We start from the raw sequence: 25,409 nt of genomic DNA on the forward strand, positions 1-25,409 counted from the left end.
GGTCGAAGAAGGAGTCAGAGCCCTTCAGTTCTCATTCTCAAGGTTGTTTATTGTTTCTTATCTATAAATTTTTTTCTCCTGTCCAGCTGAGGTCCGCTCAGCAGGTCAGACAGAGGCACTCTGCCTCCCCCGGCGCAGTGTTATCTTTTTATACTAAAAACTATGTGTACAATATTTATAATTACTTTCCAATACCTATCACCTACGTTAGACAGTGAGCTTCTACTCTAAACCGATCTAAAAATGCCAACATCAGAGCAGAAGATGGAGGCCAAGAAGGAGGAGAAAGGCTGGACATGACCAGATTCCTCCATCTTGCCCCCTGAACCACCATTCTAAAAACCCCAAAAATCTATTTTTCACCCTGTGATAAATTCACTATCATTCTACTTAAACTTTCGTGGCTTGTAATCCTTCATATAAAGGTTGGTAATTGTTTTTTTTCCAAGGGCTCAATCAAAGGCAGGGGGGTCTTGGGCTCTGTGCCAAGGTCTTCAAGTCCCCTGGGCAGGGGTTCAAGTCCTCCAGGGCAGCCAGAGGAATGTCCTGGGTTCCCACACCAGAGGGGCTGGGGACAGGCGTTCCCACCTGCCTGCAGCACCTTGGCAGTGCTGCTTGTCCCAGTATTTACACAGCCTTTAATGCTCCTGATGTCAGCGTGGAGATGTGTTAATAACCCAATTAAACTGCTCACCCAGCTGTACCAAATCCCAGCGCTCGGGGAAGGCCGGCAGGTTCGGCCTTGCAATCCTTGGGCGCAGCACGCCAAAGCCACGTCCCCGTGGCTGCCACGTAACCCCAGCTCGTCCCCACAGGGGTCTTGTGCAGGGTGGAGGCAGTGAAAAGCTAAAATCTAAAGCTGGATGGGCATTGAACACCACCAGCACTTCCTGACCATGTCAGGGGACGGGGACGCATGAGGCTGGCAGGTTCGGCCTTGCAATCCTTGGGCTGCGTCACAGCACGCCAAAGCCACGTCCTCGTGGCTGTCACATAAACCCAGCTCGTCCCCACAGGGGTCCTGAGCAGGATGGAGGCAATGAAGAGCTAAAATCTAAAGCTGGATGGGCATTGAACACCACCAGCACTTCCTGACCATGTCAGGGGGACGGGGATGCACGAGGCCGGCAGATTCGGCCTTGCAATCCTTGGGCCGTGTCGCAGCATGCCAAAGCCACGTCCCCGTGGCTGCCACATAACCCCAGCTCGTCCCCACAGGGGTCTTGTGCAGGGTGGAGGCAGTGAAAAGCTAAAATCTAAAGCTGGATGGACACTGAACACCAACAGCACCTCCTGACCATGTCAGGAGGATGGGGACTCACAAGGCCATGTGTGAGACATGGCAGAAGGTACTCAGCTCATGACCTCAGAGGTGAGAAATACCAACTGCCCTTGTGCAAAGGATGGAATTCCCATGGCAAAGGCACTGGGGGATGACAGGAGAGCCCAGCAGCTGCTGGGGAGGGTGCAAGGCAGATGTGGGACCAGAGCTCAGGGCTGCCTGGACTTGCCCATGCAGGGTTGTTGTGTCTCTGCTTCCCATCCACCTCAGGAGGGCAGGAATGTCTCCCTGCCCCACTCTGGTCACTCCTGTGCACTTGTGTTTTGAGCCCCCTAGAAGTGTAGGAGGGGGTAGTGTCCTGTCCCCAGGCTGCTTCTGGACCTTTTTTTCATTTTATTTTATTTGAGTTAATATTTTTGCTGTAGTCAAGGGTAGAGTTTGCTGAGCTGACCCGAGTAAATATCTTATCATGTGTGCAAAGTTATCAGCACAGCAAAGAGGGATTTTTACCCAGCTTGAGGGAATCTTGAGAGCTGGGGAAAAGCATTTTTCTAAAGGGCTATTAAAAAGATTAGTCTGCTGGCTGTTCCTCCACTTCCCTCAAGTGTCCCCCATGAATGTAACCTCCATCCCCTTGTGGGACAAGGTTGGAAGAAAATGGACTGATTTGATGAACCAGGGGGACACCTCTGCGTCCAAACTGATCCCACTTTTTGTTTTAATTCTACTTACTTTAGTTGAGAAAATGGAAGAGGAGAAACAAGCCCAGCTATCTCCCTCAGTTATCCCCTCCCTCCCTCCACTGCTGAAGGGATCACAAAAGCTCTGTTTTGCAGAGGTGTTTGCTGGAAAGGATCAGCTGTTAATGTCCCTCCGTGGCTGTCACCCTCTGCAGCCTGTGATGTGTCCATATATCCACATAGACAATGGATCCATGTTTATATCTCAATGTATCAACCACAAATATTTGAATATTGTGGTTTGTATTTCCTTTAGATTGATCCAACTTCCTTCTGATCAAAACCTGTAAGCTCAAAACGCCCTCAGCGCTGTCTCCTGAGCTATGAATTTAATATAAACTCCTACAGGACCAAAGAAATTGAAAATTGTGTCACTTAGTCCCACCAGAAGAGAAAAACCTCCCCTCCCAAGAGACCTTAAGCTTGGATTTAACTGTGGGCATGTTTAATGCCAGCTGGGATCCCCAGAGCTGAAAAACACATCCACAAAGCTGAAATTCACTCAAGAGCTGTTCCAAACTGGGACCAGCTTAAGCCTGTGCTTAAATATTTTCTTGAATCTAAGCCTGAATTAGTGGAAAAGTCATTGTTCCATAGTAGGTTTTTATAGGTCTGTGACTTTGGGGTAGTTTTAGTATTCTCAGTAGTTTTTTTCTTTGGATGGCTTCCTCCACTCATCATTAATATCTGGCGTCAACTGTCTTTCTTTCTCATCCATTCCCAGAGACAAGGAAAAATTTTCCCTTCTTTCCACAGATGTATTTATGTTCCCCATGGAAATTCCTCTCTGTGATATATGAACTATTTTCAGAGAAGTTTAGCAAAGCCTAAATCACAAAGGGGAAGAAAACCTCCTCGGCTTGAGTTCATGAGGGGAAAAGTTGGGATTGCAGTGACCTGTAGTGTGAATTTTTTCTTGAGTTTAATTGTTATTTCCATTCAAATCCCTTATATCCTTAGCCATAAATAACACTCCTGAATAATCCTTAATTTTTTGTCCCTGTTTCTGCCTCCCATAAAATTAGGAGGGAATATTTAGGATCTGCCAAGATGACAAAGTGTCCTTTATGGTGGCCGAATGAAAGGAAGAATATAACTTTGGGAGAGAGCAACATGCTTTTCTTCAGAGTAGGATTTCCTCCACAGAGACATCATCACAGACTGTCAGAAGCTGGGCAGCTCTCCAAAGGTTAGAGACAGGGCCAAAACTTACAATTTCTGCTCTGCACAGGGCCAGTTCTGTCTCGGAGATTTTAAAGGCTGTCTGACCACAGCTGTGAAATTCGGAGCTCGCGGATCGTGGCGTTATCTCACCAGCCTGGGCCAGCTCCCAGCCAGGCTGTTCCTAGGGAAACTAGCTGGGAATTGGTTGTAAAACTAGTTGGGAATTGGTTGTAAAACTAGTTGGGAATTTGTTGTAAATCTAGTTGGGAACTGGTTGTAAAACTAGCTGGGAATTGGTTGTAAAACGTGGATGGCAGAAAGGACACAGAGAGTCCTGGGAGATGACTCTGCTGCAGCCACCATGGGAAAGCTCAGCTCCACATCCCTCTGCCTCCCTCCCTCCTCTCCCACACCAAACCACTCCAAAGCCACTTCCTACACCACCTCCCTTCAGAGGGAGAGCTGAGTGTGGGCCCTCAGCTGGGTGTGAATCTCCCTGCTGGGCAGCTGGGTCAGCTCAGAGCTGTTGGGGTGGTGTGGTGTGGGGCAGAACTTGGTGTGAGAGCTGTGTGGGGGCACAGGAAGGAGCGTGGGCTTGGATATGTCACATGTGGAGCTTCTGTGGTCCATAAGGTCATCATCCTCTGGGTTGGACACCCCTCAGGGCTCAGCTCCCACGCCTGCCCAAGCCACGGAGAGCTGTGCAGAGAGGCCAGGATCTGCTCAGGCCACCCAGGAGGGATGTTCTGCTCCCAGAACCCAAAGGTTCCCTCATTAGCTGAGGGTGCAGCTGCCCTGGACAAAATGTGGGTGATTCACCTTCAATCCCAAAGCATTCCTTAAGAAAAGAAGGAACCTCCTGGAGAGACAACCATCACTGTGAAAAACTCCACGTTCACATCTCTGTGCCACAGCCCCAGGACTGCCGAATCCACACGGGACTGAGCAGCCACGACCTTGGGTTTGCATCCCAGCACTTTCCAGTGGACACAGAGCAATCCAGGGAGAGCCTGAGCCTGGGAAAGCTCTGCACAGCCCAGCCCAGCTCTCTGGTGGTCGCCCTCTGGGCCACAGAAGAGCTGCTGCTCTTACCCTGGCTGGAGCAAAGGCAGCCAGGATTTATGGCTTTTGGATTTTATGGATTTTATGGGCTCCCAGTGCTGCTCCAAGCCCCCAGATGAACACACAGGAACCCCCAGCTCCCTGATCCTGCCCAACCTTAGGAAATCAGAGGAGATGGATTTTCCCTCAGACATCAGAACTGCAGTAGAGTTTGGGAGGCAAACACAGAGCCCCTGGCTCTGAGCCAAGGGAGTAAGCCTGGGATAGGTTTTCTTTCAAGAATTCCAACTCATTCATGTACTTTCTTAATGATCCAAAGTCTTCGAGGAGTTGCCTTTCAGCTTCAGCTCCCTTTCAATATTTGTCATGTGTGTCAGAGTTGATTCTTCACGTTTCCTCTGTAGTTTTAACATTCTCAAGGAGAAGCTTCATTCCTTAGACATTCTAAAGATATTTTCCCCCCTATTGGCTTCTCTTTTTTCAATGGAAGAAAAGAAGATCCCTTTTAAAGCAAACAGGGGTGAGAGCAAAGGGAAGCGTGTCTCATTTGGAGCTGCTAACAAGGAAATTTTAACAAATAATGGGAAAAGGCCATGGAATCACTAATTCTTCATATTATTTGGATGGACAAGCAACAATTTACAAGCAGTGACCACTTGTCCACCACTTCTGAGTTCTGGGAAACCCTGAGAGAATGCTGGCCCTGCTGAGGAGCAGGAGTGGGAACAGAAGCCTCCCTTCATCCAGCTTTTCTCACAACATGCCCCCACCTTTGGAAACTCAAGGAAAGGCCAAAAGGTCTCTGCTGAGCCACCAGGGTGGAGTGTGACGAGTCCTGTCTTGATGAGAGACTTGACAAGAGCAAGGCAGAGAGGGCAAGGTTGGGAGGCCAACCCAACAAAGCTCGGTAGGTGCCTGCCCAGGCAAAGCCCGAGTGCTGCAAATTAAACACTCAGCAAAGCTTGGCTGAGCCCTGAGAGGCAGAACCCCCTCCAAACACCCTCCCTGGGCTCCAGGGGAGTCACACCAGAAGGAGCTTCCACAGCCAAGAGACACAGGAGAGCACCTGGGGTTCTGGGATGTGGGATGGGATTTTTTGTTTTCCCCAGCAACGGAAATCATGTATGGCTGCACTAAGAATTAGATCAGGAGACTTCAAAGGGCTGAATCACATCTCAGTCTGCTCTAGGGCTGGCTCTGCTCAGCCTCAAGCCTTATCAGGCAAGTTTGGCTAGGTAATTGCATTTCACACTCTAAACACAATTCTTTTCCTAATTGTCTATAAACTACGCCTACGGCTTTTTGCCACTTGCTTTTGCCAGCAGCTGACCTGTTGATGCTCAAGCGAAGTAAAATATCTCTGAAATTAGCAAAGAAAATAAAACTGGGCAATCAAAGGCTTCAAGACAGGCAGCAAAGCTGTGCAGAGCAGCAGCTGGGTGCCCTGGTTCAAGCTTTAACTTTGTCTGCTACTATTTACTCTCATTAAATCCAGAGTCGTCTGGCTTCATTTGGTTTGTCAGAAATTTGCTTTAGGATAATTTAGATCAGAGTCACCAGGCTTTCCCCCACCACCACCTTTTTAGGACAGAGGATAATAATAGAGGATTTTTTTTTTCCATGAAAGTATATGCAATTTCCTCTCTAACCATCCAAAACAAATAATCAGGAGATTTCCCTGTGTTTACAATGGGTCTTTCTACTGACCTTCCCTGCAAAGCACTTTAGGAGAAATCAGTGAAAAATACTCCATGAGAAGTGGGTCACAATTGCTGTTATTGTTACTCAGAAATTATGTAGTGTCTAATCTGAAACCAGACACAACAACTGAGGGCTTCTCTTTGCCCTTTTCATAACAAGCCAATTCTATTTAACAGTAAATACAGTTAAATGGGAATAAATCTGGTTTGCACAGAGAGACACTGCATGTTTATTAATAATCTCTGTGTTTAGTGTTTAGAGCAGTTCCAAATCTGAGCTGTAGCAATATATAAAAACTTTTCTCTTGGCATGGTTGAGTCAGTGTGACTGACTTGGCTCTGCCACTCTTTTTGAACAACCATAATTACATCAGTTACAAACTGGCTACATGAGCCTCAATTTGGAGCAAAGCAAAGATGGGCAAAATTGAGGGTAATTCTTTCAGATGTCGTGGGCAAAGAGATTTATTCAGCCCCTGATTTGAGGAGTTTTGACAGATTTCTTTACCTTTTACCTCAGTTTTGGAAAGAAGTGCTGGGGCTGCTTTTAAGTCACATCACTGAGATTTGGGAGTTCTTGCTGTGAATCCTCAGCACAAGGAAACCAGGGATGCCTCACCTGCAGTGCCAAGAACAGGTTGTAAGGAAAATAAAAGCAGCCATTTGGGAGAGTGTAGAGAGGACAGTTTAGGCAAAGGTTGCATTTTCTGCAAGTGAAATTCCACCTCCCCTAATTCCCTAAACCACAGATTTTATCCAGCCCCTCCACATATAACCAAAGGGTGATTTCACCAAAGCTTGAGCCCCACGTGGCTGGGAGTTCCAGCCTTCTGGTTTTGTGGCTTGGCAGATTCTGGAGATAATTTTGATGGCCAGCTCAGAGCAGGAACTGGGCTGTTGTGTGATGAGTGTTGATGGAGGTGAATCTACACAAAGTGCCCTGCCCAGCTTTGTGTGATGAGTAAGGATGGAAAGAGATCCCTGGGAACAAGAACCCTCACCTCTGAGCTTTGGGGATGTGATTGTGAAATGTTCATAATCATCACCCAGGTCCTGCAGGAGCTGTGGGTCCATACTGTCCTCAGGACTCAGATCCTGTCATGGAAATGAGGGAGTGCTCCTGTTGAGCTCCAAAACCACAGTTTGAGGCTCTTGGTGTGGCCGATCCTCAGTGCCTGCTCCTTCATGGGAGTCTCACTCCTGTGGAGCTGTTAATGAGACAGGGACCAAAAGGAGAGAGATTGCAGCATCATAGAATGGTTTGAGTTGGAAGAGACTTAAAAATCATCTCATTCACCCTCTGCCATGGACAGGGACACCTTCCACTGTCCCAAATGGCTCCAAGCCCCATCCAGCCTGGCCTTGGACACTTCCAGGAATCCAGGGGCAGCCACCTGTGCCAGGGCCTCACAAAGAAGAATTTCTTCCTGGTATCCAATGCAAGCCTCTTCTTTTCCACTGTGAAGCCATTCCCCCTTGTCCTGTCACTCCAGCTCCTGATGAAGGATCCCACTCCAGCTTCCTCATAGCCTTTGCAGATACTGGGAGGTGCTGTGAGGTCTCCACACAATTTTCTTTTCTCCAAGCTGAGCAGTCCCATCTTTCTCAGCCTGTCTTCACAGAGGAGATGCTTTAGTCCCCTTATCAACTTTGTGGCCTCATCTGGACTTTTCCCAACAGCCCCATGTTCTTCTACTGGGGGCACCAGAACAGGGTATCAGGTGGGGTCTCACAGGAGCAGAATCCCCTCCCCTGGCCTGTTCTCAGGTTGGTTTTCAGGTGGAACAGGGAAGGGAGCTCTCCTCCATTTAATTCTCTGCAGGACTACCATGACCACCCAATCCAACCCTGCACAGCTCAGGCGTACAGAGAAAGGCACAACAAGAAGTGAGAGAAAGTAGAGATGACAAAAGCCAACTTTTCCTATTTTATCTGTTTACCTTTAGGGAGGTGGATGCTTTCTGGTACCCAGTCCTCACTCCTGGTTGGGTTTCTGCTGTGCTGAGGGATGGGTGCAGCAGCAGCTGGGACACAGGGCAGGACAGCACCAGCTTCTGCAGGGGATGAAGAGCTCCTTACACACTGTGAGATCCCAAATCCATCACATGGAGCCTAATGAGGGGGCTGAGCCAGGCCAAATACAACTGTTTAACAGTTTATTTTAACCATCCAATGAGAGCAAAACAACTTAAAGGATTCATGCTGCCAACAATCTTTTCCTTTTTTTTCTCTTCTTCCCCTCCTTGCATGGCATTTGTTAGAAATCAGGATTTTTCTTAACTAAATGTCTTGTGGTCTCCTTAGCTTTGTTTCTTAACAGGCTTGTCTTTATGTTAGTTTTCTTTGGCTTCCCAATAGAAGAGTAACAGATTTCTTTTGAAGTTTTTATTGATGAATGAGCTCCTATAAATAACTCTCTGTGGCAGCAGCTTGATCTCAGAGTTTACTCTGGAATAATAGTAGCAATGGGAATGGAGGAAATTTATGGCAGCATGACATGAAATAGTTTAATGGGCTTCATACTGTTTAACTTAATCTTTACAGATGTAAAAACAGAAATACAATTATTGTAACAACTATTATTACATATTGCTCTTCTAAGGAAAACAGAAACTCAGTAAGCAATTGGAGATAGGTAGTGAAGAATTAGGGGGTCCAGCTCACCGTGGATTTGGGAATTACTGGGTTGGGCCAGTGGATTTGCAAAGGCTCATCTGGAGAGCTCTGGGAAGGATGGGTCTTGCAGGTAGGATTTGGCACTGCCATGGAAAGCTGAAGCACGGGATGGAGGTGCTGGAAGCTGCTGGAACCAGTAGAAGTGGTGGAGCTCTGACTTTGGAAGGAGAAGAAATCAACCCTGTGCTTTGTTCCACGGCCCCTTATTCCACCTGTGTGCTTGGGGAGGAGCTGATCCCAAACCCACCAAAGGCAATGGCGGGGCTTGGACACATCCCTTGTGCCCTGCAGCCCCATGAGGGGCACAGCTGGAATCCTCCCACTCCAGGAGCAGAAACACCCCACTCACAGCAACCAAAGGATGGGAAGGATGGAGGGAGATCATCAAAAGTCACCTGATAGAAGAGAATTTAACTATTTGTCACATGTCTGCTCATCACGGGTTTGCTCAGATCTCTCAGACAATGTCACTTTAGGCAAAGGTGACCCAGATGTGCCTCTTTAAGCTGTGGAAGCTTAGGAAAGTGAAAATTTTCTGTCTAAAAAAACCCATAAAAATTTTCATAAATTTCTTCATAAAAATTTTCTGTCTAAATATCCAATCCAGAGGCCAGCTGGCATTTCACCCAGCCCAGCATCCAGCTGGGGGATGTTTGAACCAATGTGCAAGAGGTGGGTGTAAAATCCAGTATCAGAATTCCTAGGAAAGGTCACAAGACCTAATCCAAACCTGAGATTTGGCTGGTGCCCAAGCCCAGCTCCATTTGCTTCTCAGTGCTTTGCAAAGAGCTTGGGTAAATATTGAAACATGTTGGTGCTCTGCGTAATTTCTGTAAGAAAAAAAAGCTGACAGCTTTTGTTTCCTTCTTGAGGGAGCATTATTTGAAACCAAACTGCTTTGGTGAAAATGATCAGCATTGTGCATTTCCAACTGTCTGTTCAGTGGGAAATTTGTATCCTCCAATCCACAGAAATCGCCCGTGCGAGAAAGAGCTCGCAAATTCTCCCTCGATTTCCAAAAATGTGGGAAAGTTTATTTATTTCTCCATGCATTCCTGATTCGCAATGTGCTCTCTAAAAATGTCCCTAAGATTTAGGCTAACCGAGCTCATGCTAAATTTAGCAACTATATTTTAAATAAACATTCTTTACGCTTTGCTGAGCCGGCTTTGAAGCTGGCTTAAAACAAATGGTGCTCGCATGAACACGAGCAATGTTTGACTTTGGCCTAAGAGAACATCTGAATAAGTAATAATGTATTATTCACTGTAATCCGAAAATGAGATTTTAGAGGTCTCACTCAGTCAATTTAGGAGAGATTCCTGTGAGGGATAGCCTGGATTATTTCTGGAAGGGTCCGTTCTGTTCTCTGTGACCACACACAACTTCCTTTTGGTGTCTTGTTAGACACTGGAGCTGCGAGGCTCAGGGAAATCAGCTGTGACTTAGCACGCACTGCATTTGAGGAATCTAGCCCATTTTAAAGCACTTAATGATTTGTCTGGATAAAGCACTAAAAATATACTGTGGGGAGCAATTATGCAACGTCCAGACTGATGGATTGCATAACCTCATAGACCTTTTCCATCTGTAACTTCTCTCATTCTGTGATCTTGTCTTCTTGGTCTTTCACTTCAAATCAAATATGTGATCTGTTTAATATCCTGAATGCTGTCTCCTGGGAGATCTCTTCTCTGGCTATGTGGGGCTATGAATCAAGTGAGGAAGCAGATCCTTCTTCCCTTTTTTGCTTTGGGAATTGACTGCTCCTCACACCAGGCTTAGGAGCAGCCAGCAGGAAGCCAGCGGGTTTTGGTGTGGAAAGGGATGGTCCATCCTTCGGGTGTTTCCTGTGGTAAGGAATGGACAGAGAATTAACTTTTAAAATGGGGGTAGGAGAAGAGGCTACAGAGTCCCTCAGATGTGTGGAACCTTGGAATCAGGCATGGACAGCCACACCTTGAGTGACAAACCCTGAAAGCAGCTTCTGCACATGCTTAAATACTTGATTATATTTTATCCATGCTATGAGACCAACTTTAGGAGAACACACACTGAGCCTATTTAAAGACTGGAAGCCCCATTTATGAGGAATTAAACTCCGGAATTATTTTAATATGCCCAACTTTCAGTTCCCCTCATAGGAAACTCACGCTTGGAGCAAAGCCCCTCTGGGAACCAAACTCCTCTGTGATCTCCCTCCTCCTAGGAGTTAAAATTGGCTGCAGAGCTGGGAGAGGAGAAACCTTTGCTGGGTTGGGAGAGGTCATTCCTCTGCAGAGGAAGGGGAAGGCATCTCCATCGCCCACACAGGCAGTGCGCTGTTTATCCTGCATCCCAGGCTGCTTCCACTTCTCCCCACTATTCCACACTGGTGTTTATAGCCAGCCCTGAGAGGTTGGGAAAGCCAGGAGGAGGAAGATAGCAGGGATGAGTGAAGTTCTGGGTGGCAGTTCTGTGCTTGGCAGCTGGTTTTGTGCCTTGTGAAGCAGGTGTGAAACCATTGGCACCGATTCCTTGCAGCTCCTCAGGTCCTTGATGATTCCCTGGCACCAAAATCCACGTGGATATGGAGAGGATTAAAGGATGCTCAGCCCCATGCAAAGGGCAGGAATTGGTGAATTGACTGCACACTCATTGCTCTGCTGTTGTTTTTACTGTGTGTTTTTATTTTATGTTTTCACTGTATGTTTTTATTGTACCATGACTTCTCCCCTCTCTATAAACAGATGACGTGCAGAAGCCGTGTGTGGTTACTCATCCAGCCTGCTGGCAATGAGACCCTTTTTCTTAGTATTTATCTCCTGTTACAGCACTGGCCTGATCCCAATTAATTCCAAATTGCCCCTCAGAACTGCTCACCGGGTTCTGAGCTCATTGGAGTTAGTGTCACTTTTGTGCAGAGCATGTTAAGTTTACTAATTTCACTCCCTCGAGCGAAACCAAAATCAAGCTCAATGTGGCTTTTAAAGGCTGCAGCTGCACTTGGTCCCACTCCACTCCACCAAAACAGAAATAAGATCAAATGTCAAAGCAAAGCTTCACAAAGAAACAAATTCCCATTGCGTAGAAAAAGCTGGGTCTCCAAAAAAAAAAGTGTCTGTGATAAAAATATACATCGTGTATTAAACTGAGACTCACTTTTTTCACCACTAAAAAACTGCTCTTGTGCAGAAAGGGCTCAGACAGGGAGGGGTCCCACGTGTGTGAGTAGGAAAGGAATAAAAGCCCTGTTTGCAGGTCCAAAAAGGTATTTTGGGGCTGGAATAGGAGCTGAGAGGTGACAAAACTGGGGGTCACAGCTGGGAGGCCAAGTCAGGAGAAAGGGAAACAGAGGAGCTGAAGACAGGTTAAAAGTGGTGACTGAGAGCATGAATATCCAATTTTGGGGGGTGAAACCTTTCCATGGGCCTGGCTGTGGGGACACCAGGGATGCAGGGTCCCTCCCTGTGGGAAGGGCTTGATGGAGACCCATCAAACAATTCCTGGGAGGGAGCATCAGCCTCCCACCCCAGCCCGAGCCCAAATCAGCACACAGGGGGTGCAGGGGGGATCTGAGGGCTCTGCTGGGCTCATTTTCCTCCTCCTGCAGCCTCCTGTGGGTGATGTCAGGGCCAGCCTGGAATGGAACCTCCTGGCCAGGTGACCCCCTCTGCACCTGGCACCTGTCCCTAATGCCACCCAGGGCCAGGAGTGGCACACAGGGACATTGAACCCTCTCAGCTCTCAGCCAGCCCTGGGAATTATGCTGGGGACTGAGCAGTGACACCTTCACAACCTTTTGCAAGTGTTTCTTCGCTTTCTCATTCAGTGCCAGAACTTTAAACAACTCAATAGACATTCAAACAGCAGCTGCCAGAAATAGGAAGTTAATAAAATAAAGTCTGTCTTGCAAATCTGATTTTAAAAAATAAAATATATTTTTTATTGTCTTTCTATTGAGAAGTTCCAGCTCAGCCAATCCAGGGATCTGCCTGTGAGCATCCTTTTTTTGGGAAGCTAAATAACAATTCTCACCTTTTGGAGATTTTCTGTCCTTCCCCATGTGAGAGCTCTTTGTCTTGGGCTGAAATGAGCAACCCTGGTCCAAACATCAAGGAATTGATGCCAACCTTCCTCTGCAAAAACTGAACCAAAACTCACCTGAAACCCCCACATTTTCAATATCCAGGTGCTCATTTAAGAGCAAGCTTTGCTTTTGAGACAGGGTGGGATGAAAGAAGGGGAAGAAAAGGAGGAACAATCATTTGGGGAAAGATTTCATCAGTTTCAAGGAACAGGCAATTTCCCAGGAGCTTATTTGTAGCCTCTTCCATTTCTTTGGGGCCCATCACGTCAGCAGCAGGCCCCACTCCTCCATCCTCCAGCACAAGCCAAGAGGTGTTTCATATCACACCAGCCACAATCCTGAACAAAAATACCTTTATTGGATATAGGTTTAGTTTCAGAATGAAAATTGAGAATATAATTTTTTTTCCCCAAAAGGGCATTTATCCACGAATATACAAAAAGCCTCTATTTACGGCAAACAAAAATACAAAATATTCCTTATTTCTTGCAGTGTGTCAGGATTCTTCCTTCTTTACAAAAAAAAAAACTTTAGAAACATTGCTGATGTTTCTTTTTATCTTTTTTTCTGGTATTTCTCCTGGCCTCCACAACCCTGCCTCAGTCGTTTTTGGTCAGAAGAAACCAATCCCAGTAAGAGTTGGAACAAGACAAATTTTCATGTTTGCACATCCATCCCCTTTTTTTTGGCCACATCCGTGAGCAGAAGCTCTGTGGGGATACTCCAAAGCACCAGTGCTGAGCAGGAAACCAGTTCCACCCCATGCTGGGTCAAAGCAAGCAGGAATATTCAGGATGAGCCTGGATTGCTTGGTCTGCCATGAGTTCAGCTCCAGTTACCCACTGGGAGGACTGGGCCAGTGGGGAATATCAGGAATTATCATGTGCCTGTGGGTATTGATGGCAAAATTACGAGCATTATTAATATCTGTGGGTATTAATAATGGCAAAACAAAATGATGGCAAAACAAAATGATGGCAAAACAAATCTCAGCCTCCTCCCCCCGGTATGGGGCTTGGCTTTCAAAGGAAAAAGAAAAGAAAACAGAGACCTGAAGGGCTCGGGGGGGAAACCTGCTCTGAGGAACCTGAGGGATGCAAAGACTAAAGGTGCAGAGCAAAGCCCACGGGGCTTGGGGCCAGCGTGGGGCTGCCTCTGCCTCCACCGCCCACGGGAGCACAAAGCCGCTTTTTACCTTCCAAAGTCGCTCTGGCAGGGGGTGGGAGGCACCCGCCCAAAGAGAGTCCGCAGCAAAACGCGCCTTGAAAATGCCCTGAAATCCTGAGTCACCTTTAAAACATCGCTTTGGGGCGGGGGGGGGGGGGGGATTTTTTAGGTCTTTACCCGCGTGGTGAGGTCTGAGTCCGATCTCCCCCTCCCACCGCGCCCCCCGCAGCAGCGCTCGGGGCCGGGGGCGCGTTGATTGCAGGGGAGGGGGGCAGCTACTGGAAATTAAACACCGCCTCGGAGAAGGGCAGCGGGAAGCAGGAGAGGAAGGGGATGCCGATGTGGTAAAGCCTCCCGTGCACCTGGGAGTCGAGCATGAGCGAAACGTTGAGGGCCGGCCCGAAGGCGCCGCCGGCCACCAGCGATCCGCCGCGGCAGCCGCCGGGGCTGGCCCGGGCCGCCTTGGGCGCTGCCCCGGGCGGCGGCGGCCGCAGCCCCTGGGCCAGGATGCTCTCGATGCTGAAGCTGCGGCCCCGGGGAACGCTCTTGTGCGGCGGGGCGGCGGCGGGGGGCACCGGGGCCGGGGGACAAGGCGCTGTCCCCTCAGCCGGCCGCGGCACCGCCGCGTCCCCCTTGGCCCGCTTGGGCTCGACGGGGCGGGCGGGCGGCCCCGGCTGCTCGGTGCCCTTGGCGTCCGGCGGGGTCGCGGCTTTGGGCTTCCTCTTCCTGCGGCGGTAGTTGCCGTTCTCGAACATGTCCAGGCAGCGCGGGTCCAGGGTCCAGTAGCTGCCCTTGCCGGGCCGGCCCTTCTCGCGGGGCACCTTGACGAAGCAATCGTTGAGAGAGAGGTTGTGGCGGATGCTGTTCTGCCAGCCCTGCTTGTTGTCGTGGTAGAAGGGGAAGCGGTCCATGATGAACTGGTAGATGCCGCTCAGGGTCACCTTCTGCTCCGGAGCCTCTTTGATGGCCATGGCGATGAGGGCGATGTAGCTGTAGGGGGGTTTCTGAGGGGGGTCCTGCCGGGACATCGCTGCCCCGGGGGTGAAGCCGAGAGCGGCGGGCAGGTAAACCATGGACGGGCTGCCCAGGGGGGACAGGTGGCTGCCGTAGATGTGGCTCATCGCAGCTCCGCGTCTTGCCCCTCGGAGCCGAGCGAAGCAGGAACGTGGGACGAGTCCACCGGGGAGCTGTTTGTGCGAGCTCAGCTCCCAGCCCTGCCTGAAGGAGCTCGCTCTGCCTCTGTCCCTGCTTCATAGCTCTTAAAAAAAAAAAAAAAAAAAAAAAAAAAGGGGAGGAAAAAAAAAAAAGTTAAATAATTGTTGTAAGTTTGCTATTATATGTTGACTTAGCGCTGGAAAATAAATTGTCTCTGATAAACAGTCGTTTGTGTTCTCAGCCCACCCACATTAATTAAAATTTCATTGCTACAAAACTCCGAGCTCTCTCCACGTGTCTCTCTGGTACCAGCCAATGGTCTCCGGGTTATTCCTTCATTTGTTTATAGAATTAGTCTGTTGATAAGTCTGCCCACCCAAGTCGAATCAAGCTGTGTTTATTTGGAAAAATTTCCGGGCACCCAATATATAAACGCACTGATCTGATGTTTGAAATATCACGTCCACCCTTTGACGCTGTAAGCACACACAGCAGAGCAGGATGTTCACTGCTGGAGCTGGGGAGCAGCGGGCAGGGATCCCCGCAGCCAAACTGGGGCGTTCAACAACACAAAAATTCAAAAAAAAAAAAATTCAAAAAAATTGAAGAAAGGAAGAGAAAGGGGTGGATGAGGGGAGGAAGCAGAGCTGCGATGGAGAGGAAGGAAAAGGGAAGGGGGGGGATCAGGTGTGGAGGGGTCCTTGGCACTTCCCGCTCCCGGGGAGACCCCCGGGGAGGGCGAAGGGGGACCCCCGGTGCAGCCCCCTGGCAGCAGGGGCAGACTGCAGCAAAAGGGGAATTTGGCAGGCCCGGGGAGGAGGGTCAGTATTTGTGAATGCGGGCCTGTTGCTTTATATTATGTACTTTCCTGTTTATAACAAGGAGGGGGATTATAACAACTTTACAAGTGCACACAGCTGGCCGGTGCTTACATTAGGAATTTGTGATGCTCTTTTTCTGTATAAACGTCCAGGTTTGGGGCTGTGTTTTCTGTTGTCGGATTTTTTTTCTTTCTTTTTTTTTTTTTTAATTTACTGACGTAACAGCTTTAATCCGAGGCCCCGAGGGATTCCGATGCAGTTGGAGGTGTCGCCTGTGTCCCCAGTCCCCCCGCGGGTTTAGACCTGTCCTGTGGAGCATCTTTTCTCCGAGGGAGGGAAGAAGAGGCCTGAGGGGGACCCTTTTCTCCTTCAAAGAGAAGCATCCCAACAGCACAGCAGCTCCCACGGGCCTGCTGCGATTTTTACCTGGCAGGGGAGGAGGTAAAAGCCGAGCTCCGGCTGTCCCCCAGCAGCGCCCTGCCCTGGCCATGCCATCCCCGCATTTCCCTGCAAGTTCCGCTTCACCCGGGGGGGGTTTCTGGCCCAGCGTCGCTCCCCTGTCAGGAGAAGGATTTTTCATCCCCCGGCTAAAACCCAGCGCGATGCTGTGAAGCTCCGGATGGGTCCCGAAAGCTGCAAATCGCCAGGAGAGCCTGGGAACCGCAGCCGGGGTGCGCGGGGAGGCGGCTTCTCGGGCGGGGGTGTGGGGGTGTCCCCTCTCCCCTCTCACTGGCTGAGCCCACGCGTGGGAGGAGGGGAATTCACCCCTCTACCACCGCCCTCGCCCGTAACTCCGCACCCCTCCCGCGCCCTGCGCACCCCCGGCAGCTGCAGCACCCACCCGCCGTGCCAAAAGCGCGATAAAGCCCCAAAGAAATAAAGAGAGAGGTGAAAGGAGGGATTTGGGGAGCAGCACCCAGCCCCGGGCAGCCCCCCCGCCCCTGGAGCATCCTCACCAGGGAGGGATGGGATGGGATGGGATGGGATGGGATGGGATGGGATGGAGCAGAGCGCGGCTGCTCTGAGCCGCCCCGAGCATCCTCAGAGCAGCGGCCGAGGGTCTCCCCCCCCCCTCCTCCTCCTCCTCCTCCTCCTCCTCTCCCCACCTCGGGGAGTCCCCCGCTCCTTGAGCCACTCCAGGCACGGATTAGCAGAACAATAAATACTCGCGTGTAGGGCAGGAACAGTCCCAGGGCTCCCGCTCTCTCCCCGAGCTCCCTCCCCCAGCCAAATTCTCGCTTCCTCCCTTGTTTTCCCCTCTTGGCGGTGGGAAATCCTTGGAGGCGGGGATGCGGCTTTTCCCTCCGTTCCTTTTTCCCAGCTCTGTGTTATCCCTGTTATCCCTTTCCTGCCGGCGGCATCGCTGGAGCTCTTCAGCCGCGTTATCCGCACGGGATCAGCCTCCGAGAGGGAAAAGAGACAGAGGGGGGGTTCTCGGTGCTGTTGGTTCCGTCGCTCTTTCCCCAAACTGAAAAAAAAACCAACCAAAAAAAAAAAAAGAAAAAGAAACAAAAACCCACCAAAACAAATAAACAACGCGGCGATGGAGGCGCTCCTGGATGGGTTTCCCCTCCTCTCTCCAGCTGACGAGCCCCTTTTAAAGCAGCAGCGAGGAGAGGTCCCGCCCGGAGCCCCCGGCGGGAGCAGGGCGCGAATGAGCTCTCCCCGTTCCTGCTGCATCCCGGGAAATAGGGGAAAAAGGGTGGAAATCAGGGATTCCCAATCCTGCTGCACCTAAGGATTGCGGGAGCAGGGGTGGAAATCAGGGATTCCCAGTCTCGAGGGGAAGAAGGGGTGTGAATTAAAGCTCCCCTTTACTGCTGCATCCCGGGAAACAGCGGGGGAAAGGGTGGAAATCAGGGATTCCCAATCTTGCATCCCAGTCTTGAGGGGAAGAAGGGTGTGAATTGGAGCTCCCGTTTTCTGATCCATGCAGGGAAATGGGGAAGAAGGGGTGTAAATCAGTGATCACCCCATTCCTGATCCATGCCGGGAAATGGGGAAGAAGGGGTGTAAATCAGTGATCACCCATTCCTGATCCATGCCGGGAAATGGGGAAGAAGGGGTGTAAATCAGTGATCACCATTCCTGATCCATGCCGGGAAATGGGGAAGAGGGGGGGGGTAAATCAGTGATCACCCATTCCTGATCCATGCTGGGATATGAGGAAAAGGGGGTGTAAATCAGTGATCACCCATTCCTGATCCATGCTGGGAAATGAGGAAAAGGGGGTGTAAATCAGTGATCACCCATTCCTGATCCATGCCGGGAAATGGGGGGAGCAGGCCAAAAATCAGAGGTCCCCACTCCTTCTGCATCACAACTTTGGGAGCAACAAGGGCTGTAAATCAGCGATCCCCACTCCTGCATTAGTCCTGCCCGGGGGTAATGGGGGTGTAAAACCGAGGTCCCTATTCCTGCTTCATTGAGGGAAATGGGGGAAGGAGGGGTGTAAACCAGAGCTCCCCATTCCTGTTGCACCCCAGGGTGTGGGGAGCAGGGCAAAAAACAGTGATCCCCTCTCCTGCCCCATCCCGGCCTGGAGGGGAGCAGGAATGTGAATTTGAGCTCCTCATTCCTGCAGCATCCCGGCCTGGAGGGCAGGGGGGATGTGAACCAGAGCTCCCCATTCCCGCTGGATCCCGGCATGGAGGGGAGCGGGATGTGAGTTTGATCTCCTCATTCCCGCTGGATCCCGGCATGGAGGGGAGCGGGATGTGAACCAGAGCTCCCCATTCCCGCTGCATCCCGGCATGGAGGGGAGCGGGATGTGAATTTGAGCTCCCCATTCCCGCTGTATCCCGGCATGGAGGGGAGCAGGATGTGAGTTTGAGCTCCCCATTCCCGCTGGATCCCGGCATGGAGGGGAGCGGGATGTGAATTTGAGCTCCCCATTCCCGCTGGATCCCGGCATGGAGGGGAGCGGGATGTGAATTTGAGCTCCCCATTCCCGCTGGATCCCGGCATGGAGGGGAGCGGGATGTGAGTTTGAGCATTCCCGCTGTATCCTGGCATGGAGGGGAGCGGGATGTGAATTTGAGCTCCCCATTCCCGCTGGATCCCGGCATGGAGGGGAGCGGGATGTGAATTTGAGCTCCCCGTTCCCGCTGGATCCCGGCCGGGCTCCTCAGGGACGCTCTCCCCGCTGTCGCTGCCCGCCCCTCGCCCCTCGCCCCTCGGCCCTGGCCCAGCACAGAACGCGGTCGCTCGCTGCTGCCCCGGGATCAGGGATGCATTTCCTCTCTCCCGGCCTTCCAGTGCCCGCTATGGATTTTCTGCGAAATCCCTTCGGAAATGGCAGAGGAGCTCGTGGCCTTCCCCAAAAACCGCTCGCCCGAGCTCCGGGGAAGGTGGGAGTGCTCGGGAGGGACGAGGCAGCTCTGCTGGGCCGTGTGGGGCATTCCTGGGGGGAATGTGTTCCACCGGGGCCTGGAGCACCAGGGAAACACCGCCTGGGCTGGGCTGTGAGGACGAGGTGGAAAACTGCTGGCTCTTCTGCCCAGGACCGAAACTGGCTGGAGTTTGGAACAGGTTTGCAAACCCGGTGGTGAATGGTAATACAATAAAAAAAATTAGGAAACACATCCACCATCCTCATCCTCTTCCCGGTGCCTCGCTGAGCCCCAGGCCGGGGCTGCCGGCCGCCAGCAGCATCAGCAGTGCCGGGGCCAGCCTGGCTCCCCTGACCTGCGGGACAGGGGCTGTGGGGGCGTTGTGCTGCTCCTTCGGGGGCTGCAAGACAAATCTGGTCATGGCTGCCTTCAAAAGTTACCCCGGGCCTTCCTCCTTCCTTCATTCTTCCTTCCTTCCCCTCTGCTCCGGCCAGGCTGGAGTCACCTGTCGCGACAGATTCGGATCGAGATCCCTATCGCAGCTTTTAAACAGAGCCATCAAAGGATCCTCTCGCCTCTCCTGTGACACCAGCCCAGCCCAAAAGGCTTTCCTGTGACACCAGGACACCCCAAAAGGCTCTCCTGTGAAACCAGCCTGCCCCAAAAGACTCTTCTGAGACGTGAGCCCATCCCAAAAGGCTCTCCTGTGAATCTAGCCCACCCCAAAAGGCTCTCCTATGAATCTAGCCCACCCCACTGCGACACCAGCCCACCCCAAAGGGCTCTCCAGAAACACCAACCCACCCCAAAAGGCTCTCCTGTGAAACCAGCCCACCCCAAAAGGCTCTCCCACTGCGACAGCCCACCTTAAAAGGCTCTCCAGAAACACCAGCCCACCCCAAAAGGCTCTCACAAGACACAATCCCACCCCAAAGGGCTCCCCTTTGACACCAGCCCACCCCAAAGGGTTCTCATGAGACACAATCCCACCCCAAAGGGCTCCCCTATGACACCAGCCCGCCCCAAAGGGCTCCCCGTGGGGTGTTTGGGGTGACAGGGGACGGGGCCCATGGGACAGGAGGGGACACAGCAGAGGGACGATGCTCACAGCCCCGCAGGAGCTCTCCAGAGGGGACAGGAGCGGCACAGATCCCGTGAGGGAGCGTCCTGCGGGGTGAGGTGGGGAAAGAAACACCAAAAAAAGGAGTTTTGGGGGAAAAAGGGATGCCAGGAACTGTCCAGCAGCAGAGCCCTGGGGGTGTCCCTGATGCCGGTGCCGAATCCCATCCCTGCCTGAGGAAAAGGGTCCCCAAATTCCCAGCGCCCGGCTGGGAGCATCCCGGGATTGCTCCACGCGGGTGGGAAAAGCCTCAGCAGGCGCCTGACCTCAGGCATCTCCCCCCACAGCGACCCCGGCACCCACGCAGGAAAAAAAATCCCACGGGAAGATGGTCTGGACCAGGGGAGAATTCTTTCCCAATTCGTATTTTTTCCCCCCTTTTTCCTCTTATTTATTTTCGTTTCACCGTTTTGCTCCCTTGATTTCCCTATATTTTAGTCCTTTACACTCTGTGTTTTCTCTTATTAAGAAAGCACTTTGACTTTTGTTTCATAAAAAAATAATAAAAAAAGAAGAAAATAGAAAATTAGATAAAAAACACCCTCCGAGAGCCAGGAAAAAACGGCGGGGAGTTTTTTTTACAAGAATGTTCCTTAAAATACAGATCAAGTAAGGTTCAGACATTTTTTTCTCATTTAAATCGAGAGTTTCACTGCTTTTTGCCAGCTTTCAAGCGCAGGCGAAATTCAGCCGGTCAAAACCAATTTAGATCATCGATTTTAACAGCCTGACGTGGGTAAAACCCCTCCCGAACCCAAAAAAGGGGTTTTTAGGGGCACTGGGGGGCTGCGAGAGGTGGGATGGGGCACGGTCGGGATTTTTGGCTGCATGGATGCGATTTTACAGCTGGGAAAGGAGCCTGGCTCCAGAAATCTGGGCTTGAAAAGTTCCAAAGACCTCCTAAACTCGGCTTTAGGCTTTGCCGGCATTCCCAGGCTCTCGGGATTGCTAAATCCGGCGCTTTGCCCTGGATTAAAAAAAAAAAAAAAAACTTGAACAGGTTAAAAGATGATTTGGGAAAAGCCAGAAGAGCTGGCAGCGCCCGGCCTTGCGAACAGGAGCTTCAATAAATGAAAAAAAAAAAATAAAAAAAAAGTTAAAATCAGCCAATTCTTCAACCAAGGGAGGATTTCAAACCCGAAACGATTCTCGAGTGAACTTTTCCACCTTTCTAAGACTCCGCAGCGAGGCCGGGTTGAAAGGATCGCTCTGACTCCCAGGCACTCGGGATTCCTTTCAAGAAAACCAAATAAATAAAGAAATGAAATGGGATTTTTTTAGGGGGGGGTGGGTGTTTGCTGCCTTGGGAAGAGGCGGCTCCGGGCGTGCAAGGGCCGCGCTCGCAAGGACGGGGCGAGAGGAGCAGAAATTCCCCTCCCTGCGCCTCCTGTTTTCCTGTTTTCCCCATGGCAGGCCTGGGAAAACTCCCGAAATTTCAACCCTGGCAGGGATTTGGGATTGAGGGGGCTCAGCCCCGCTGTGGTTTTCCTTCCTCACCCTCCCCAGTTGCACAATTCCGGCTCTTCACGTGAATTCAACCTTGTATCCAAGAAAGAAACCTCCAGGAAAATCAGGTTTTGTTTTAAAAACAAACCAATGCCACGTTTTCTGCGTGAAGGAAGGGAAAAAAAAAAAACCAAAACCTGTTAAAAAATCCCCGGTTTATACACAGAGAAGCGGCAGACTTGGAGCAGAAAAAACCAGCATGGATTTATTTTAAGGTAAGTACAACAATTAGGACCACATAAGACAAACGAACTTGGAAGCAGGTTAAAGCAAATAGTCCTTAGGAATGGTAAAGGTGAAATCTATTATACAAAACATCACACGTCGTAAATAATAATAAAAAAGTATCAGATACTTTGTCTATTTTTTTTCCTTTAAAAAAAAATCCACCAGCAAAAAATAAATTATTTCCTCGTCTTGCGAAAAGAACAGCTCTAAAACGAAAGAAAATCTATTGCATAATTGTACACAGAAGAAGAAAAAGAAGAAATCACTTGTCATGAATTTGGAAGTTAGGAACCGTTGGGCGAGACAAAAATAATCCAGTGAACTCAACTTTAAATATTATATTAATGGCTCTGAAAATCAGCCTGATTAGAAATCCACATATTTTTTACAGCACAACAGAGAACTCAAAAAATACCCAGGACATATATTTATATATATATTTATAAACTTTTTTTTTCCTTTTAAAACGTATAAATGGTTGTTGTGATATTGGTCCATAACTTATTTTTCTGAGTCCCCCTATACTTTAGCATATAAAATTTGCCACTTTTAGATAGACATATATATATATAATTTTTTTCACCTTTTTCTTTTCTTTTTTTTTTTCTTTTTCAAATGAGAGATCCCCCCCTTTTTTTTTTTTTTTTTCAAGTAAAATCTACTTGTCCGGAATTTAAGGAAAACTTTTTGGGAATCTTCAAACTCTGTGGCCACAAAGTCCACGGGGAAGCTGTCAGATTTATTTTTATTGCCGTGGGTTTATTTCTCCCGATTTTTAAAAAATAATTATTATTAATAATTATAATTTTTATTTTTTTTTTAATGGGCCTAAGCGGGGTTTACTGGCGGCTACTCAGTACTTAGTGCAGTCGTAGGAGTAGGGGGCGGCGTGGCGATATAGGGAGGGCGCGGATCTGTAGGGGATCTGACAGGCGGAGTTGCTGCTCACCTGGTGCTCGCTCAGCGCCGCGCTCTCCATCCCCAGCCGGTGCGACGTGAACATTTCCCGCACGTTGGGAAAAGTCTGCTGCTGAGAGCCGAACGTGTGCCCGGACAGGTGGCTCAGCTCAGCGCCGTGGTTCAGGTACCAAGAAGCCGCAGGCTGTCCCCCCGCTGCTGCTGCTGCCGCCGCCCCTCCGCTTCCTCCTCCTCCTCCTCCTCCTCCTCCTCCGTGGGGATGCCCGGTGCCCAGCGCTCCGTCCTGCCCCGCGGGCAGGCTCAGCGTGCCCAGCGGCGACGGGGCGCCGGTGGGATGCTCGGCCAGCCCGTCCTCCATGGGAGCGCACATGTGCGCGGTTCTGTCGCCGCTGTAGAGGCTCATGGCCCGCATGCTGCAGTGGTAGCTCCCACTAGTGTCCAGCGCCTGGCCGCAGGCCGCGCCGTACCCCGACGGCTGCCCCGCCGCGGGGTAGCCCAGCGCCAGCCCGCCGCCCGTCCTGCCCGAGGCGGCACTCACCGGGCTCAGCTCGCCCGCGGGGGAAGTCCGCAGGGTCATGATGCTCTCCACGCTGAAGCCCGGCAGCCCGTTACCGGCAGGGTGATGCTCGGGCAGCGCCGCGTCCGGAGAGGCGGCGGCGGCGGGCGGCGAGGCGGCGCTGCGGGGGCTGTCCCGCACGGCCCCGCCGCTGGCCGGGCTCAGCGTCTCCACCTTGGTGATCACGGGCAGCTCGGGAGACGCCGTCTCGCTCTTGATCACCACCTTCTTCTCGGAGGCCGGCGCCGAGGCGGAGGAAGAGGAAGAGGAGGAGGAGGCTTCCTTGGGGAGGTCGGCGCCGGGCAGCCCGGGGGGCTTGGGCTGCTCCTTCAGCAGCCGCTCCCGGGCCTCCTCCTTCTCCTTGGACACGTCCTTCTTCTTGAAGCGTCTCCGGCGGCGCAGGAAGCTGCCGTTCTCGAACATGTTGTAGGAGTCGGGGTCCAGGGTCCAGTAGCTGCCCTTGCCCGGCTTCTTGTCGTCGCGGGGCACCTTGACGAAGCACTCGTTGAGCGAGAGGTTGTGGCGGATGCTGTTCTGCCAGCCCTGCTTGTTCTCTCGGTAGAAAGGGAAGCGGTCCATGATGAACTGGTAAATCCCATTGAGCGTGATCTTCTTGTCGGGGGCGTTCTGGATGGCCATGGTGATGAGGGCGATGTAGCTGTAAGGTGGCTTCACCAGGTCCTTGGGGGCGGTGGGTTGGTGCGGGTGGTAGGGGCCGTAGGAGCGCCCCATGCCCGCCGCGTACTGCTCGGCGTGGCCCGAATAGACGCTCATGGGGTTGCCCATGCCGCCGTAGGTCCCGGCAGCCCGGTAGTAATTCTGCTCGCTTAAATACGGCACCACTCCCAAAGCGTTGGGGTCCGAGACGGAGTAGCGAGCCTGCATCATGGAGAGGGGCTGCCCGCGGCCGCGGAGGAGAGGAGGAAGAGGAGGACGGTGGAAGGGCCTCACCCCCGTCCGGGACCCCTCCGCGGAGAAGGGAGAGAGGGAGAGAGCGGGAGAGAAAGAGAGAGAGAGTCTCGGAGCCGAGCTCAATCCCAGCGTGTCCTCTAGCAGCGGCACCGCAGCGGCATCCTCCGGGTCGCCGGGGGCAGGGTGGTCTCTGGCGGCCTCTCCCTCCCTCTGTATGACTGTGATTCTGCTACACACGCCTACGGCCCGCGGCGGGCGCTGCTGCGGGGAGCTGGGCTGATAGTGGGGGGGGCTGTTCTCGCAGGAAAAGGGAATTTTAAAAAAAAAAGTAACAAAAAAAAAAAACCAAACAAAAAAAAGAGCCTGAATAATAACAAAAAAAAAAAACAACTTGAAAAAATTTAAAAGGAAAAAGACGAAAAAGCAGCCTTGCGGAAAGCCCAGTCCTTGTCACAAGAGCGGCCCGAAGCGTTGCGGAGCCCCCGGAGGGGTGCGGGAGTCGCCGCCGCCGAGTTCCCTCCCGGCCGCGCTGCGCAGCTTCAAAACCGCCCCGCGCCGCCGCCGCGCTTTTACTGCCCGCCGGCCCCGCCCCCCGCCGCGGCCGCCAGCCAATGGCAGCGCGCGGCTCCGCAGCCGCAGCCAATGGCAGCGCGGGACGCGGCGGCGCTGCCGGGCCGGGCCGGGCCCCGCTCCGGCACCCCCGGCACCCTCGGCCCCAGCCCCGCTCCGGCACCCCCGGGCCCTCCGTGCGGGGTTTGGCGGTTCTGCCCCAAAAGCAGCCCCGAGCCGGCCCGGGGATGTGCCCGCTGCCCGCTACCCGCTGCCCGCCCCGTGCTAACGGCGGGGTTTGTCAGCGCTGAGTGCGGGCAGGTTGATGGCGGTGTCGCGGTGTCCCGTGTCCCGGTGCCCGGCGGGGCGTGCGGTCACGGTTTTAAATGTGTTTCCATGGAATTCATCCGGAGAGGCCGCTGGGTGCTTGCACGGCGGCGGCGACATTGCGG

The 25,409-nt window shown here is 51.7% G+C and overlaps 2 protein-coding genes across 2 annotated transcripts; both read right to left on the reverse strand.

The window, feature by feature from the left end:
* Positions 1–14,048: 14,048 nt before the first annotated feature.
* FOXL1 (forkhead box L1) lies at positions 14,049–16,524 on the reverse strand. Its single transcript, XM_071440177.1, has one exon. The coding sequence runs from the start codon at positions 14,979–14,981 to the stop codon at positions 14,136–14,138; it is 846 nt and encodes a 281-aa protein (XP_071296278.1). The 5' UTR covers positions 14,982–16,524; the 3' UTR covers positions 14,049–14,135.
* Positions 16,525–21,973: 5,449 nt separating this feature from the next.
* On the reverse strand, positions 21,974–24,934 carry FOXC2 (forkhead box C2). Its single transcript, XM_071440785.1, has one exon. The coding sequence runs from the start codon at positions 24,382–24,384 to the stop codon at positions 22,876–22,878; it is 1,509 nt and encodes a 502-aa protein (XP_071296886.1). The 5' UTR covers positions 24,385–24,934; the 3' UTR covers positions 21,974–22,875.
* Positions 24,935–25,409: the final 475 nt, after the last annotated feature.

Source organism: Agelaius tricolor, unplaced genomic scaffold (genome assembly GCF_023055355.1).
Source record: "Agelaius tricolor isolate 1412-34295 unplaced genomic scaffold, bAgeTri1.0.p SCAF_15, whole genome shotgun sequence".
NCBI lineage: Eukaryota > Metazoa > Chordata > Aves > Passeriformes > Icteridae > Agelaius > Agelaius tricolor.